At 38.9% G+C, this 16,552-nt stretch overlaps 1 protein-coding gene across 1 annotated transcript; it reads right to left on the bottom strand.

The window, feature by feature from the left end:
- Positions 1–10,474: 10,474 nt before the first annotated feature.
- On the bottom strand, positions 10,475–11,661 carry BNS (bonsai). The gene is made up of 4 exons (XM_079072545.1): positions 11,536–11,661; positions 11,339–11,426; positions 11,186–11,239; positions 10,475–10,750 (listed from the first exon to the last, which is right to left on the bottom strand). The coding sequence occupies exons 2-4, from the start codon at positions 11,415–11,417 to the stop codon at positions 10,686–10,688; spliced, it is 198 nt and encodes a 65-aa protein (XP_078928671.1). The 5' UTR covers positions 11,418–11,426; positions 11,536–11,661; the 3' UTR covers positions 10,475–10,685.
- Positions 11,662–16,552: the final 4,891 nt, after the last annotated feature.

The raw sequence follows: 16,552 nt of genomic DNA, 5'->3' as shown, positions 1-16,552 counted from the left end.
CTTGTTTTGGTTCTCCTTTGAATTAAAGATGAAACACCTTGAACCGAACACGTGGAAAAATTTGACGTTGGGCTTTCGATTGTTTAAGATCTCATATGGAGTGATTGAGAATCTTTTGTTGAGCAAAGATCGGTTCTGAGTGTAGCACGCGGCTACAACTGCATCAGCCCAAAAGTATAGTGGAAGAGAGGCGAAGCTGAGCATAGTTCTGGCTGCTTCACACAATGAACGGTTTCGTCTTTCAACAATCCCATTCTGTTGTGGAGTATAGGGGGCTGAAAAGTTGTGAGATATCCCCTTGTCTGCCAGAAAATCCTCAAAATCTTTATTCTTGAATTCCAGCCCATTGTCGCTTCTGATATTCCTCACTGTCTTTCGCAGCTGTACTTCCACTTGCTTGATGAACGTCTTCAGCTTGGGAGTTGCATCTGATTTCTGTTTAAGAAAGAAAACCCAGGTGAAGCGAGAAAAATCGTCTATTATGACAAGAATGAACTTACTACCACCGAAGCTTTCGATAGCCGAAGGTCCACATAACTCAATGTGCAGAAGTTCAAGAGCTTCAACAATCTTCGTGTTGATGCGTGTAGGATGGCTCTTTCTGCTTTGTTTGCCCATCTCACACGCTGCACATAGATGTTCCTTGTCAAACTTGAGAAGAGGAAGGCCTCGAACATGATCACCAAGCACCAACTTATTAATGTCTTTGAAGTTCAGGTGCGATAGTCGTCGATGCCACAACCAACTTTCATCAGTGTTCGCTTTTGATAGCAGACATATAGCTGGTTTTCCTCGAATTGGGTTGAGATTTAAAGGATACATCTCTCCCTTGCGTTCAGACTTCAACATAACCTTTTTGGATTGTTTCTCAATTATTTCTGATCCCTCATCATCAAATGAAACTTTCAATCCTGTTCCCACAACTAATTGTGATACACTGAAGAGGTTATGCTGCAATCCTTCCACATACGCTACTTTTCGAATCGAGAAATCTCCGTTGGTTATCATCCCATATCCTTTGATTGTTCCATAGGAGTTATTGCCATACTTCACACATCCACCATCCTTTAGGGACCGAAATTCCCTCAGCTCTTCCTTCCTTCCTGTCATATGACGCGAGCAGCCACTATCTATATACCATTCGTCATCGAACTGCTCGTCACTTATCACCTGCAAATTCAAGCAGATTTAGGAACCTAAAGTTTCTTGGGTCCTGGTGAGTTTTTCACAGAAAAAGGAATTGCAGTAGAAACATCAACCAAATATGTTCGTTTTATTAAAGTGGTTTGATCTTTTCTTTTGATGGTATACACCTTGATTTTAGTTTTATCTGGTTTAAACTTTGGTGTATTAGATGGTGTGTTGTTAGATGTTTTTGGTGTTTTCTTTTGAATCCTAGGGTTAGCTGACTTTTTCTTATTATTGAACTCAGAATCAAGCTTTCCTTTGCCTTTGATATCCTTTAATGGTTTTAATTTGGTTTGTGAGTTTGAAGGACTGAAACTTGTCTTAGAACCGTAACTTGACTTAGGACCGAAACTTGACTTTCGGTTCTGAGTCTCTTTGCTGGGACAGAAAGTTGAAGTTCGGTTGTTCGCTTTGACATTTGGGCCGAGACTTGACTTCCGGTTCTGAGTTCCTTTGTTGGGACCGAAAGTAGGCTTTCGGTTGTTAGCCTTGATGTTTGGACCGAAATTGGACGTTCGGTTCTGCGTACTGGTTTTGGAACCGAAAGTGGATGTTCGGTTCTGAGATTTGGAATAGTAGGAATTTGGACTGAAATTTTCTTTTCCTTTCAGTTTTTCCTTTCCTTTAGCAATTGATTCTTTCTTTGGAGAGACGAAGTTGGGATTTTGAGATTGCCAATGACGTTTTCTCTCATTCAGATTCTTCATGTATCTTTGATTTCTTAAGTGTTTCTGTTCAGCTAACTCCTTCTGCGATTTGTGGATATTGAAGCTAGCCTGTCGCTTCTCCTTTTGAGTTTCGGTTGTCCTAGTTGGAACTATCGGTTCTTTCGTTGGTTCTTCAGGGATTTCTTTAATTCCACTTGTGCTTGGTTTGTCGAAACTCGAGGGTTTGTTGATGGGTTCAGCAACATATCTTCCTTTAACCCTCCATGAAGTTTGCTCAGATAAGCCTATGGTTTCATCTGCGTTGTCAATAGGGGCTGACCAGAAGTAATCGTCACACCCTTCAGCATTGTCTTTGTCGACCAAGATTTTCAGCTCTGCTGTTTGTTTTGCAGTGACACCGGTAACTGCATAGACCTGATTCGGCACAGTTTGAACTTTCTGATAAACCATGGCTTTCTCTTTGAGTTTCTGTGGCTTGTCCTTTGACAGGCGAGCGAATTCAACCGAATTTTCAGATATAAGGGGTTTCTCATACTCGGTTTCGCTTTTCATAAACTCAGAGCAATCAACAACGTCTTCTATTGAGATTTCGCTCATCTCACTTTCCTCATCAAATTCAGACGTGTTTTCTAAGTTCATTTTATTTTCTGAAATTAATTTGGCGTTAGACGAGTCAAATGATTGAATAGTTTCGGACTTTATTTTTAACCTATCATTTTCATCTAAAAGATTTTTGAGCATACATTTATGTTCCTTACAGTCAATGAAGGTCTCTATCTTGTCCAGTCCGATTTTGTAAGACATGGATGTCTCTTCTGAGGACACTATTGATTCACACTCAGCGATGACCTCATCTTCCTTAAATTCAAGGAAGGGCAAGATCATCTTGTGAATCTTCTTCCCTATCTCACAACTTAAATGCAATTGAGCAATATTAGTATATAAGCGCTTAGCAATCAAACAAAAAACATTCCTTTGTTTTAAAAACTTTAAATTGTCTCTTTGCAAATAAATACTTTCATCCCTAGCTCTATTTAATTCTGCCTCCTTCAGCTCAATCCACATCCTTCTCTCCTCACTTTTTGAAGACACCCTGCTGAGTTGGTCAGTTAGGTTAGAATTCGCTAAGCGAGTTTGCATGAGACTACCACTTAAGTTAGAAAATTTAAATTTTAATTCTTTTAATTCTTCTTCATAATCTATTACTGGAACTTTAAGTGATTCAAGGATGGATTGTACCTTTTTGATCAGCCGATCGCAGTCGTTGATCTTTTCACTTACGGGCTTGGTTGCAAAACATTTGTCCTCAATCAGGTTCGGTTCCTCACTTGTACTTTCAGTTGATGCACCGACTGTGACCATCAAACATCTTCCAGCCGAACCTACATCCTTTGCCACATAAGCTTTTCCATGAGTGGGCTTTCTCACCTCTTCATCTTCAGAATCGGTTGACCAAACTTCAATGCCACCGAACTCATCTTCATCTGCATTCTCCTGCACAATCAAGACATTCATAGAACTGTTAGTCACCTTCTTTTTCTTGATCTCTTCCAACTTGCGCATGTAGTACGCCTCATCATCTTCACCATCTCTTTTCTCAGCCATTTTCCTCAGCATGCAATCTTTGGCAAAGTGGTTCTTGTCGTGACAGTAATTGCAGTCGAACCCAGAGTCTCCTGCAAGCTTGCTCTCCTTCTTGTCTTCATCCTTTTGAGAAGAGATTTTCGCTTCATCCTTCACCTTCTCAGAACTGTAACTTCCCTGCCAGTTTCGGTTCTTGTTGACAGGAAATTTTCTTCGTGCAAACTTCTTTGGATTGGTGACCATCATAGCATACTCCTCGCTTGTAAGGTCACACTCAGACATATCCGACTCTTCTTCTTCTTCTGCAATGCTTTTTCCTTTTGAGACAAGTGCCAGCGATCCCACACCAGAAACTACCTTTGCTTCTTTGGTTACTACACTCTCATGGGACTTAAGTATTCCCACAAGTTTCGCTAGTGAGTAAGATTTAAACTGTTCATGTGCTTTCACGGTTGAAACCACAGCCATCCATTCTGGTCTCAGACCGTTCATGAAGGTCACCTTCTGCTCGATAAACTTTCTTTCTATTCCATGCTTGATCATCTTACTTAGGAGATGATTGAACCGATCGAAAGTTTGTATGAGTTTTTCTTCCGGTTTCTGTTCGAAAACTCCAAATTCTGACAACAGCAAGGTTTGAATGGAGTGTTCTAGATGTTCATCAGTTGAATAAAGTTCTTTCAACCTATCCCAGATTTCTTTGGCCGTCGTGCATGAACCAACCAACCGAAAAGTGTCAGATTGCAAGGCGAATCTGATCATTCTCATGGCCTTCACGTTACACAGCAACTTGTCTTTCTTATCCTGTGGCATCTTCTCTACATCCGCCACCAGCTTGTTGTATTCCTTTTGGGACTTAACTGTCGTGTTCGTTCCTGAGTGAACAAACGGCCCAAGTGTGATAGCTTCCCAGATGAGATAGCCATTGTCTTCAGATCCAACCACGTAGTCTTCAAAGTGATGCGCCCATACTTCATAGTCTTGAGCGTAAAGAATGGGTATCCTGGTAGTAGATCCAATGCTGTTTGAGATGTTGATGGGATTTGTTTTCGAATCTTCGTGAGACATGGTGAGGTGCTAGAATCAGACCTGTAAACTTGAGATTAGGGTTTTATCAGAAACAGAGTTGCCGTCGAAACGAAGAAGACGACTTCTATTTATACGACAAAAGCGGAAACCCTAAAGAATTCTGAATACAGAAGGAATGTGTATTGATCACACGGTCTCCTGCTCTGATACCAATTGTTGAAACAAAGTTCAATTAGGATCGATAAATTCTATGCAGACAAACAATTAAGAACGTAAATATGAACACAAGAATGGCTTTGAATGTGTCGTATGATTAATGCTTTAACACCTCAGAAGAGCTCGATTAAGAACTTCGACTGTAGAGGTGTTTAGGGTTACAAAAACAATAATCGATAATCAAGAACGTTAACCTTTTAATGCATACATGCATGCATTATTTATAGTCTAACCCTAACAGCAAATCACGGATGGACATGCCTAATCCGGATACAAAACATAAGCCCATGACGCAACACAATTAGACCCAACACTTTCCTTCTACTTAGCAGCCTCAGTGCCTGCCATCGCTTCCTTATATTTGGATGGTTCATCCATATCAACCAGTGTACGATCACTGATCAATACGTCTCCTTCTGTGCTCACATGAAAACCATAGAACCCAGGAGGAGCACGGACTCTATTGGATCTGCGAAGGGGAGGTGGAGATATATCATTTTGCTCAACAGGTTGGTCAGCCCCGGGTTGAGGTTCCTCAACGGGTTGTTGCTCCTCAGGTTGAGTGCTAGTGTCTACTAAAGGTTCTTCTTCATTTTTCTCTTGAAGCTCTTCAAGGTCTATGTGGCTCCCACTGTCCTCTTTGGAAATGAGATCCCTCTCAAGGAAGAATGCCCTTCGAGCAACAAACACTTTGTTTTCCGAAGGCTTGTAGAACAAGTATCCAAACTACTTTTGTGGATAACCAATGAAGTAACACTTCTCTGACCGGGGTTCGAGCTTGTCACTCGCCTCGCGACGAACAAAAGCTTCGCATCCCCAAACCTTTATATGTGCTAGAGAAGGACGTGTCCCACTCCACATTTTAGATGGTGTTTTAGCAACCATCTTAGTAGGTACGAGGTTTAGGATATGGGCGGCTGTCTCTAAGGCATACCCCCAAAAAGATATCGGAAGTGTAGCTTGACTCATCATAGATCGAACCATGTCCAACAATGTTCGATTTCTCCTTTCAGCTACACCATTCAACTGTGGTGTTCTGGGAGGAGACAATTGTGAAACTATTCCATAATTCTTAAGATGATCGTAGAATTCAAGACTTCAGTATTCTCCACCCCTATCGGATCGGAGCATCTTGATCTTTCTGCCCAATTGGTTCTCTACTTCGTTTTGAAACTCTTTGAACACCTCGAAAGTTTCTGACTTATGCTTGATTAGATAGATATATCCATATCTACTGAAATCATCGGTAAAAGTCACGAAGTATCTTTATCCATGTCTTGTGGCGGATTTGAAGGGTCCACAAACATCTGTGTGGATGAGGTCCAACAAATCCTTGCCTCTTTCACAGTGGCTTGTGAATGGCGCTTTTGTCATCTTGCTAAGTAAGCAAGATTCGCATACATCATCTGACTTGGGGTCAAATGATTCCAAGATTCCATCAGATTGGAACTTGGCAATGCGTTTCTTGTTTATATGGCCAAGTCGACAATGCCACAAACATGATTTATCTAATTCACTATTAGATGAACCAACATTCATAATTAGTTTATCAAAATCACCATCACAAACAACACTTTCATACACACCTTTACAAGGACTAGCTTTAAAAATAAAACAATCATTCTTATAAACCAAAATGTCACCATTATCATTATCAAAAGAAAAACGACAACCATCCTTATAAAGTGCATGAAAATAAATAATGTTTCGTGCCATATCAGGCGAGTAGCAACAATTTAATAAACTAAGATAAACACCACACTAAGCATGAGCTCATAGTTCCCAATCCTTGTAACAGCTGACTTGTGCCTGTTCCCCATGATTAGGTTGAGCTCACCATGCTTCAACTTCCTACTTTGTCTTAGTCCATGCATATCAGAGCAAATGTGAGTACCACATCCTGTATCAAGAATCCAAGAGTTAGAAGTAGATGTGTTATGGAGTTCTATCATGAACATACCTGAGGTGCTAGCCACCTTGACTTTGCCCTTCTTAAGGTCCTCGAGGTATTTAGGGCAACTACGCTTCCAGTGTCCCTTTTCCTGACAGTAAAAACAAATGGCTTCACTCGGATCTGAAGAAGGAGCTATTTCAGCTTGGGCCCTTTTCTTGGGAGCAGGATCAGACTGTCTGATCTTACCCTTACCCTTTCCTTTGGGTTGAGGCGCCCTTTTCCTTTTGGCAGAACCACGATCAATAGCCAGTACGGGAGCAGTAGGGTTGGAGTTGTTGGGCTTCTTCATGCTCGCTTCAACAGTTTTGAGCATGCCATGCAACTCCATCAAGGTCTTGTCAAGTCCGTTCATATTGAAGTTCATGATAAACTGTGAATACGAACTAGTAAGCGAGTTCAAAACCATGTTAATGGACAACTCCTTAGGCAGCTCGACACCTAGATTCCCAAGTCTGTCTATGTACGACTTCATCTTTTGGACGTGCGCACACACAGAAGATCCCTCTTATAGTTTACATGCCATGAGGGATTTGACGATCTCGAATCGTTCTTGCCTAGCTTGCTCTTGAAACATTTCCTCGAGCTGCTGGTTAATGTCAAAGGCACCCCATGTTTCAAAGTTCTTCTGGAGACCAGAAGCCATGGCTGCTAACATAAGGCAAGCCACTTTGGTTGATTCATCGTAATGCTTGTTGTAGGCAGTAACTTCTTCTGGGGTAGGGTTTTCTCCAAGCACGGGGACATCTTCGTCGAGAACATACTATTTGTTCTCATATCTTAACGTGATCCTCAAGGTTCTTATCCAATCAAGATAGTTGGATCCATCCTCCTTGAGTCTCTCCCTATTAAGAACCGGCATTAGAGAGAAGCTTGAGTTTTGAGTTAGAGGAGGAGGAGGAGGAGGAGGAGGAGGCAGATTGTTGTTGTTGTTGTTGTTGTTGGCTTGGTTCGACATCTACAAAAGATAAGACTCCAATTAGTTTGATATAAGTCCTTAATTAATAATCACCCTAAATAAATTATTTTATTAAGGCTAGGATCCATATTTGGCTTCATGATGTGTAAAGGGATGCCGTAAACACACCACAAAGTTATTTAGGTAGACAAAGCTCTTTGTCAATTTCAATCACTATGAAATTCCTAGATCTTTGAGATTCATTGACTATCAATGGCATGTTAATCTCGGATTATGTTCATCTCAAACTCAATGACGGGGATGCCGCGGATCATTGAACAAATGGTGAATCACCCATTCAAAATTGCGTGGTCCCCGGCTCAAGTTACGCTTGAGATTCGCGAGTCTCACATCATTTTCTACCTATACCATCCAATTGACGTGCCGGTTAACCACACGAGCTTCATCAACAAGTTATAAAGAGAATGTGCAATTTTCATGGATAACATAAGATTCACTTTTTAAATAAAACGGGATTTTGTTTTATACTTGTATTTAGAATACTTTTAGATTGACCATTATCACTATCAAACCCTTTCGGTAACTCCATTCTCAAAATGCAATAGGGCGGTGAGGGTGGTAAGCGCGTAGCATATTAAAAACCGACCTCATTAGGAATCATAGAGACCTCCTTTAAACCCATACATTAGAACGGGTGAGCCTAGTCGAGGTATGACTAACAATGTCAATATTTAAAATATGCGAGGACGCATATTGTAATTCTCATATACATACAATATATGAATCTTACATATATATAAGGGGTAAATTTAAAAACACTTTAAATTTAGTTGTCTATTATTAATTCAAATTAATTACAAGGATGCAATATAACAATTAATAAAACATGAGGGGTCAATATTTAAATTTATAAAACTCTATTATAAATAATATTAAAATATTTAAAATCACTATTTAAATAATAAATAAATATTCAAATTCAAATAAACATATTTAAATGATATTTATCTATTTCCAGATTTACACAATTAAAATTTGACATTTATCCATATTTATCAAAACTTCAAATTCGAAAAATGAAGGAAAATTCGAAAATCCCGAATCTGCTGAGTTCACGTCGTGAACAGCTTGTTCACGTCGTGAACCCCGATTAGGGTTTTATCACATTACGAATTTTTGTTTACTCACTCATCATTCAGTTTCAAACAAGTATTTTCCAGAAAACATGGATGTAGGGTGATAGTAACCATGAACCAATGGCTCTGATACCACTGTTGTGTAATACATGCATCAAATACACTCTATAACTAGGCAGCGGAAGAATCGAAACAACAAAACGATTTACCTGAGTGTACATGCACCCTATGGATCTATGGCTTCATGTTATTACTTCTACCCTATGAAATCCAAAAATACAAGGAAGAATACTAACCTCTTTAGCAGCTAATGATCTTCGAGCTTGACTCCTTGTGTGTGCCACCTTGTTTGGATGATGAAGATCCAAAGTAGAATGTCTCTCTTGGTTCACACCCAATGAACTCAAATGAGTAGAAACAAATATAAACTAGGAGGGATGAACTATAAGGAAAGTTCTTCCACAATGAGGGAGAAAGAAGATGGCGAATACTCAAGCTAAAAATGAGCCAGGAGGAATGAATCCCTAAGGCCCTATTTATAGCCTTGGATACCTCCTAGGGTTTTATCCTTCCATCCATATGGGATGGGATAGGCTATGAACGAAATTCCCTTTATCCAAATGGAGATTTCGTCCAACCCCCTTCCTTCTAGGGTTCTGGAATGTTCCCTGATTAACCAACTATTGATTAACTTACATTCAACCCTTCTATTAATTAAACTGTTAATTAATTCCCAAATTGTTTTCCAATTAGTTTCTAATTAATTATTAAACAATAATAATTAATAAACTAATCACTCCTATTATTTATTCTACTCAATTCTGAGTCTTGAGGACAACCCAAGAAGACCCTGCTATTATTAGAAATATCACCAACTAGTTAATGACCTTGGATATACTTCCAACAGGGCGGTGTTCACGCGTGAAGGGGGCTGACACGTCAGCTCCCACGCGTCCTTTCCCCCACCACTCCGGGCAGCCTCATGGTAGGTTGGTGGTGGAGCTGAAATGACGCTGAGTTGGCAGCGTTTTTCCGGTGGCTTAAGTGTGGCCACTACCCATAACATAAAAGAAAGCAAACCTTTTTAGTCGTGTTGGGAACAAAAAGATTCATTACAATTATCAAGCCAATGTCATTGTTTGATGTTTATCCTTGTCCAGGTTTGCTTTATTTTATCTTCCCACATTCTGAAGTTTATAATTATATAGGATTTCAACTATTGCTTAACGAAACATTAAAAAGACTAACCAAACATACATCGCTGAATCTTGTGGCTCTAATTCAAAACAATTATATAAAAAAAACAATGTAATCTCAAAATTGGTTATTTTCGGTTATGAAACTGTAAAACAGAAACCATACACTACTCCTCGGTTTGGTTATTGGTTCCTCAATACCCATGAAACCTGGTTCCAGTTTTCGGCTTTTCAATTCTTATTCGATTCGGTTCAAACGGAACCAATTTATAAAAATAGGCCGCGACTTTATGGGTAAAATGTCATTTTCCTAACTTTTACATAAAGTCTTCATTCTATGTCATGTTAAATCATGTATCTATAATGTGGTAGAATGAGTAATGCTGTATGTGCAGATAAAATATTGTATCCACAAGGTGTGTTTTTTTAGATCAAAATAGGACTAAATAACCATTTTACCTTTCATTTTAAAAAAGCAAGTTTCAAAACATTCTTCAGTGAGAGAAGTAGAGAAGGAAAAAGAGCAAATAGGTAACTTGTAAGTGTTAAACTCATTAAGTTGTGTTATTCGTTTAAACCCATTAAGCTATCCAAATTAAGTGCTTAACCATTAAGCTCATTAAGTAAAAAAGAAACATCCCCTTAAACTTGTCTCCTGTAAGTCCATTAAGCAAAAAAAAAAAAAAAAAAAAAAAAAACACCACCTTAGGGTAAGATAACATAAGGCTAATAACATATGTAATGAAATTTGAAATATTAGAAGATGTGTAACAAAGATGCAGTTAGACAACATCTGTACTACTGAGTTGACCCAAGTGCAAGATCGTGCCAAATATCTCCATCCGCTTGTGGTGCCTCATGATCTGATAAACAAAATGATTTTATCAAAGTACATAAATACAAAGCAACAATTAATGAATACCATTTTAATATTCTTGTTTAAATAAATGATAATGAAAATTTGTTGTTTGTTTGACACAATGGAATGGAGTGGAGTATTCAATTATTCTGTTCATTCCATTCCATCATACCAAAGGCAAACAGACCCTAAGAACATCAATGGGGCAAAATATATAATGAATTTTGGGAAGGTTTTCTGGTTTTTACAGCATCAATGGAGTTCAAAGAATGCTAAACCATGCAAGTTTTGTTCAATTGATAGATAAATACTAACAACCCAATCCAAACAAGACATGCGATTCAGTTATTCAGTCGTAAATAAAGCAGACACCAAAAAAAAACCCTAAGAAGATAAATAGATAGAAATATTTGTTTGTTAACAGCAAGAGAAAACATACTGGAATCTTCAGCATCATCATTCCGAGGGACGAGTGATGGGGGTAATGCGAGATCTGTTAAAACAGAGTATCAACCATTTAATTTAAGCATAAATTCTCCAATTTCATGAAGCTTTTAGTATTTCAAGAAAGAAAGTGAAAGAAGTAACGTACCATCGTCAGGAAGAGTATCTCTCATCCATTCGTCGTCGACGACGTCAATTAAAATCCCTAGGGTTAACTCTTGTGCCATTCTTCGCCCCTAACCAGATCATTTACAAAGGGAAAAAAGATGAAATTAGTTTCCAATGATGCATCGTTGTTATGCGAATAGATTAGTCTAAGAATCGAATAAGTGGAGCGGGGCTTACAGTGGGGTTGTCGTGGATGAAGCTTCACACTGGAGAAAGGAGTAGGATAGAAAGGGATGAATGGATAATAAATTGTCTACTTGATTTTGTTAGGAGGGAGGGGGAAGGGATTTGAAGAAAATGGAGAATAATTGCAAAAAGGGTAAATGATTTAAGTCTTAATGAAGTATCGTTTTTGTTCTATCTAGTCAATTTTTTTTTACATCATTTAGTATTGAAGTTGTTGTAGATGTTTAAAAAATATCCTCATTATCGGTTATTGAAGGTTTCAAGCAACTTTGTCATCTCCAGCGACTCTTCGGTCATCTTCTTCCACGAGTCTCTGACGAATATTAGTTTTCCGGTGATTTCAAACATTTTCTTGAAATCATTTAAACCAAAATACATATGTTAGATTTGTAGGTCCTGAAATTGTTTAGTTCAGAAAACCAAGAACTTGCTGGAAAAAACAAGAAATCATTTAGGGATGAAAACTAAGAACATACACACATCAGGGTTGAGGGTTCTGAAAATAAATGAACACACTCCTAAAAACGATTTCTAGATGAACACACTCCTGAAAGTCTAGAGCCGCCCCTTATGCCGGATCACCACCTTCATGTCATTTGTTCATCTCCACCTTCACTGTCGTTAAGTCACCTTTATCGGAGCTTCCTTCACTACTAACCCTAAACCACCAGTGAGTTATCTTCAACGCTAAACCCTAATGTCGTCGGAACCTATGTTGGCTAGGGTTTTATGGTTCGAGGGCTAGAGTTTTCAAGTTCGAGGGTTAGGGTTTTTTGGTAGCAGCAACCATACTAGGCTAGCTAGGTTTTCAAGATCAGAGTCGTCACTGGTAAAAGGTGTAAGGATTTTCCAAATTGGAGTCATCAATGTAATCATCTCTCGGTTTCTTTCTCTGGCGAATTCGGCATCGGATACTACTAGGATTCTGGTGGCTGGATATTATTTATTTCTTCGTCAATGTTCGGTTCATCGCCAACAAAGTCTAGTCCGCCACCAACGAAGTCTGGTTCATCTATGGTTCATCAATGTGTGTCGAATTTCGGCGAAGTCCTTAGCAAAGTAACCAGGCACTTTGTGACATCCCCATTTTCACGGCCAGAAAAGACCGATTTTGTTTATGCTTTATAAAAATCAGAGTATTTCTTTTAATAAAAATGTTGCGGAATTTGTTCCCAGAAAAACATGATAAATGTGTTATCAAAGCATTTCCGAAGAAATGTATTTTTATTCATTTTAAAACCTTGGGATGTCATCGTCAATACAGGAACATAAGCATAAACAGAACTTACTTTCATTTACACTAGTGATCTACATCTCTTTTAATCTCTCAGTGTAAAGTAGCTTCGTATCGACACTAGTGATACAAATAAGCTGGAGTGGGTCAGGTTGGGAAACCTGGTGAGTACATAGGGTTTTCAACCCACTATAATATAACTATATTATATTTAATCATCAAACAATTAACCAAATTACCCATCCCCATTATCTTCCTTGTTCTTAAGGATCTAACCTAAGAATCAGCTATTCCTCGTTCATTCATTCCTAAGGATCATCCTAAGGAATCGGCACGAAGTCCATCGTTGTCATAGTTTACACAACGGGCACTAAGTCTGCATAGTCGCCAGGGTTTATACAACAGGCACTAAGTCCGCATAGTCGCCGGGATTTAGGCAGTAAGTCTGCATAGTCGCCAAGGTTTTGGCACCAAGTCTGTATGATCGCCAAGATTTAGGCACCAAGTCTGCATGATCGCCAGGGTTTAGAGTACACCGGGTGAACACATCGTTCACAACACCTACAGGTTGCGAGCCTGCTAGTGTTCCACTGGACTGTCTAGAATAGTCCGTGGTTGTCATCCATACTCTGCTAGATGACGGGGACATCATTTGGGAAAAAGGCTTCTCACATCGTCCACCTCTCACCCTTACCTCATGGTCTATATCACCTCTCAACTCATCATCCAACTCATATTTCATCTACCCATGTTTTACCCAACATATTATGTAGATATAAAATACATATACAGTTTAAATCATTTAAAACATGTATAAAATCGTTCATCCATCATAGATAGCAAGTATACATATAATATGCACACATAGCACGTAATTTATATAAAATACTTCATATCTATGTGTAAAATGAAAGTAACTATGCACTCACTTGTTAAAGTGATGATTCCAAACTCGGGCAGCGCTTCGCTTTTAATGATTCTATTTTCCTTCGACGAAACCTAGCATTATTATCGCTAAAGTTTAGTCTAATATTCACTGAGACTAATTAATAGTCTAGCTATCATTACTATTATATAAGCGTTAAACAATACTCTTCACCCACTATGTACAGACAGGGGCCAGACATGGAACACCGGAGGGCAGGATCATTTTGGCATATAGCACTTCTGAATCCAGCAACCCAAGCGGCCCTCCAAACCAGATTCCCTGTACCGCGAGTGGTTAAAAAGATATTATAACGACACTTATATAACCTATAATAATAGCCCAAATAATTATTATAAGGTCCTAATAACATTACTATATTTAAATAAAAGCTATATTAAATATAGTATAGGCGTAGCTCACTTACAGCGGGTTTTTATTAAAAACCGGGCTTCGCTGGAGCAGCGTTTCCGAGCCGAAAGCTTTTATTCTCGGAGCCGTCGGGCGCTCCGTGGCTTCCTTCTCGTGCTAGGGAGGTTCCCTAGACTTGGGAGGGGTTTAGGGAGGCTAGAGAGAAGTTAGAGAGAGAAAGAAAGGCTTATGGTGTGAGTAAAAAATATGAAGAGTTCGCCCTTTATTTATAGGGATTTTATAGTAAAGTAGCCCCTAAGTTTCGTCTGTATCTTCCGCGTACGAGCTCCGTTTTCTACGTTCTTTATATCCACGCGTTGGTATTTACGAGTACTACAACTTTCATTTAGACTTTGTCGGCTAATTCTCCTTCTATCTCAAATTTACAAAAACTGTATCGTATTTATCGCGCACGAAGAGTAGCGACTAAGCTTCGTCCATATCTTTCGCATACGAGTTAGGGATGCCAATGGGAGCAAATGGGACGGGAAGTGCATCCCCCGCCCCCGCCCCCAAAATTTCTCCATTCTTCCGTCCCCGCCCCCGCCCCCGAAATGTTCAACCTTCCTACCCCCGCCCCCGCCCCCGAATCCCCTTTATTACCCCCGTCCCCGATTGATTTTCGGCTGCCTTTTTTTGGGCTAAAAATAGTTGTTATTTATGCTAAAAGAAACTATTTTTTAGGTAACAAATAATTATTTATAGCGGAATTTTAGATGTTAAAAATAAAAAAGTTATGGCATCTTAAAAACATTATACTAACAACTTAAAAACATGATTTTTGATGAACTCTGGAAGCTCAAAATCATGTTATTGTTTATTATATTTATATAATAAATATATGTAAATATATATGTAATTTATTAACGGGGTCCCCATGGGGGTTTCGGGACGGGATTGCCTACCCCCGCCCCCGCCCCCGAAATTAAAACGGGGGTTAACCTTGCCCCCGCCCCCGTCCCCACCCCCGATTTTTTTAATAAAATTTCCCCAAATGGGACGGGGCCCCCACGGGAACGGGGTCCCATGAGACTTTTTGACATCCCTAATATGAGCTTCGTTTTGGACGTTATTTATATCCACGCGTAGGTAAAAATAAAATCTACAACTTTCCTTTTTACTCCGTTGGCTAATTCTCGACCGATCTTAAATTTAACAGTAGGAGGTGATTATATTGTTAAATGTCTGCGTAAATTTCATAACTTCTACATACGGACTCCGTTTTCGTCTGTATTTTTATCGTTGAGTTCCTATTAATGAGATATTCAACTTTCATTTAGGTTGCGTAGGCCAAAAACCGCTCGAACTAAAATTCGAGTTTCGGGCCATGCACTGCTATGCCAAATCTTAGAAAATTCATAACTTCCTCATACGAAGTTAGATTTGGGCGTTCTTTTTATGGATGTTGTCGGTTTAACATATTCTACGACTTTCGTTTAGATCACTAAGGCTAAAAGTCACTCTATCGTAAATTCACTATTTACGTCTCCCGGTGTCGTGCCGGTTTTGCCGAAAAACTTCGACGGGCCATAACTTCTTCGTTATAACTCGGATTTCGGCGTTCTTTATATGTACGGAACCCTTGAGACATATTCTACAACTTGGTTAAGATTATTTATTCTAAATAATTTTTTGTCGAAAAGTCGTTTTCGACCCCTATTATCTCTAAATTGACTAGCCCAGATCTACGGACGTTACACACTTGGAGAATGTGCTCCACTGTTGGAGATGCACTCCTAAAGCATGGAGAATATGCTCCTAACATGGAGAATGCGCTCCTGATGTAGAGAATGTGATGTTGGCTCGGAGAATACATTAGGTAGATAATGGAGGTTTAAGGATATGTTGCTTGATGTTGAATGCGCTCCATGCATAATGAATACGTCTTATGCATGAAGAATGTGTTGCCTAGGTGCATGGCATGTGGTCTTGTAATTGACTAATTCCTTTTAGGGATACACTAAATCTAATGGGCTAAATCTAATGTGTTGCCTAGGTACATAGGGATACGCTAAAGCTAATGGGCCATGCATATCCATAATTAGGCCCTAAAAGAAATTAGTCAATTACAAGACGTCATGTAGTTGCTTCAAGAATCTTCAACCTTGAGGGGTGTGTATGTGTGTACAAATTTCAAGAGAGCAATCATTGTGACGATAAGAGCATATCCACCAAACCATATTAAATATTGTGTTTAGGTTTACAATTTTTCGATTTTTGTTTTTCAGAAGTTTATTCTGCTTGTTTTACCGAAATTGTTTATCATTTTTCTAAAGTTGCTTAACTTGTTTTGGTGTTTCCAAATAGTATATAGTTATTGAAGCTCTCTTTGTAAAAAAAAAATTACATAAACATATAACAAATATAAAGATTTACACATGTCCAAGGTTGACTAACAATCATATCTTTCTACTAACGAAAAATAATGTTTAATTTAA

Source organism: Lactuca virosa, chromosome 9 (assembly GCF_052849685.1).
Source record: "Lactuca virosa cultivar CGN04683 chromosome 9, Lactuca_virosa_CGN04683_v6, whole genome shotgun sequence".
Lineage (NCBI taxonomy): Eukaryota > Viridiplantae > Streptophyta > Magnoliopsida > Asterales > Asteraceae > Lactuca > Lactuca virosa.
The sequence above is the reverse complement of the archived record's forward strand: the minus strand, read 5'-3'. Positions and strand labels throughout refer to the sequence as shown.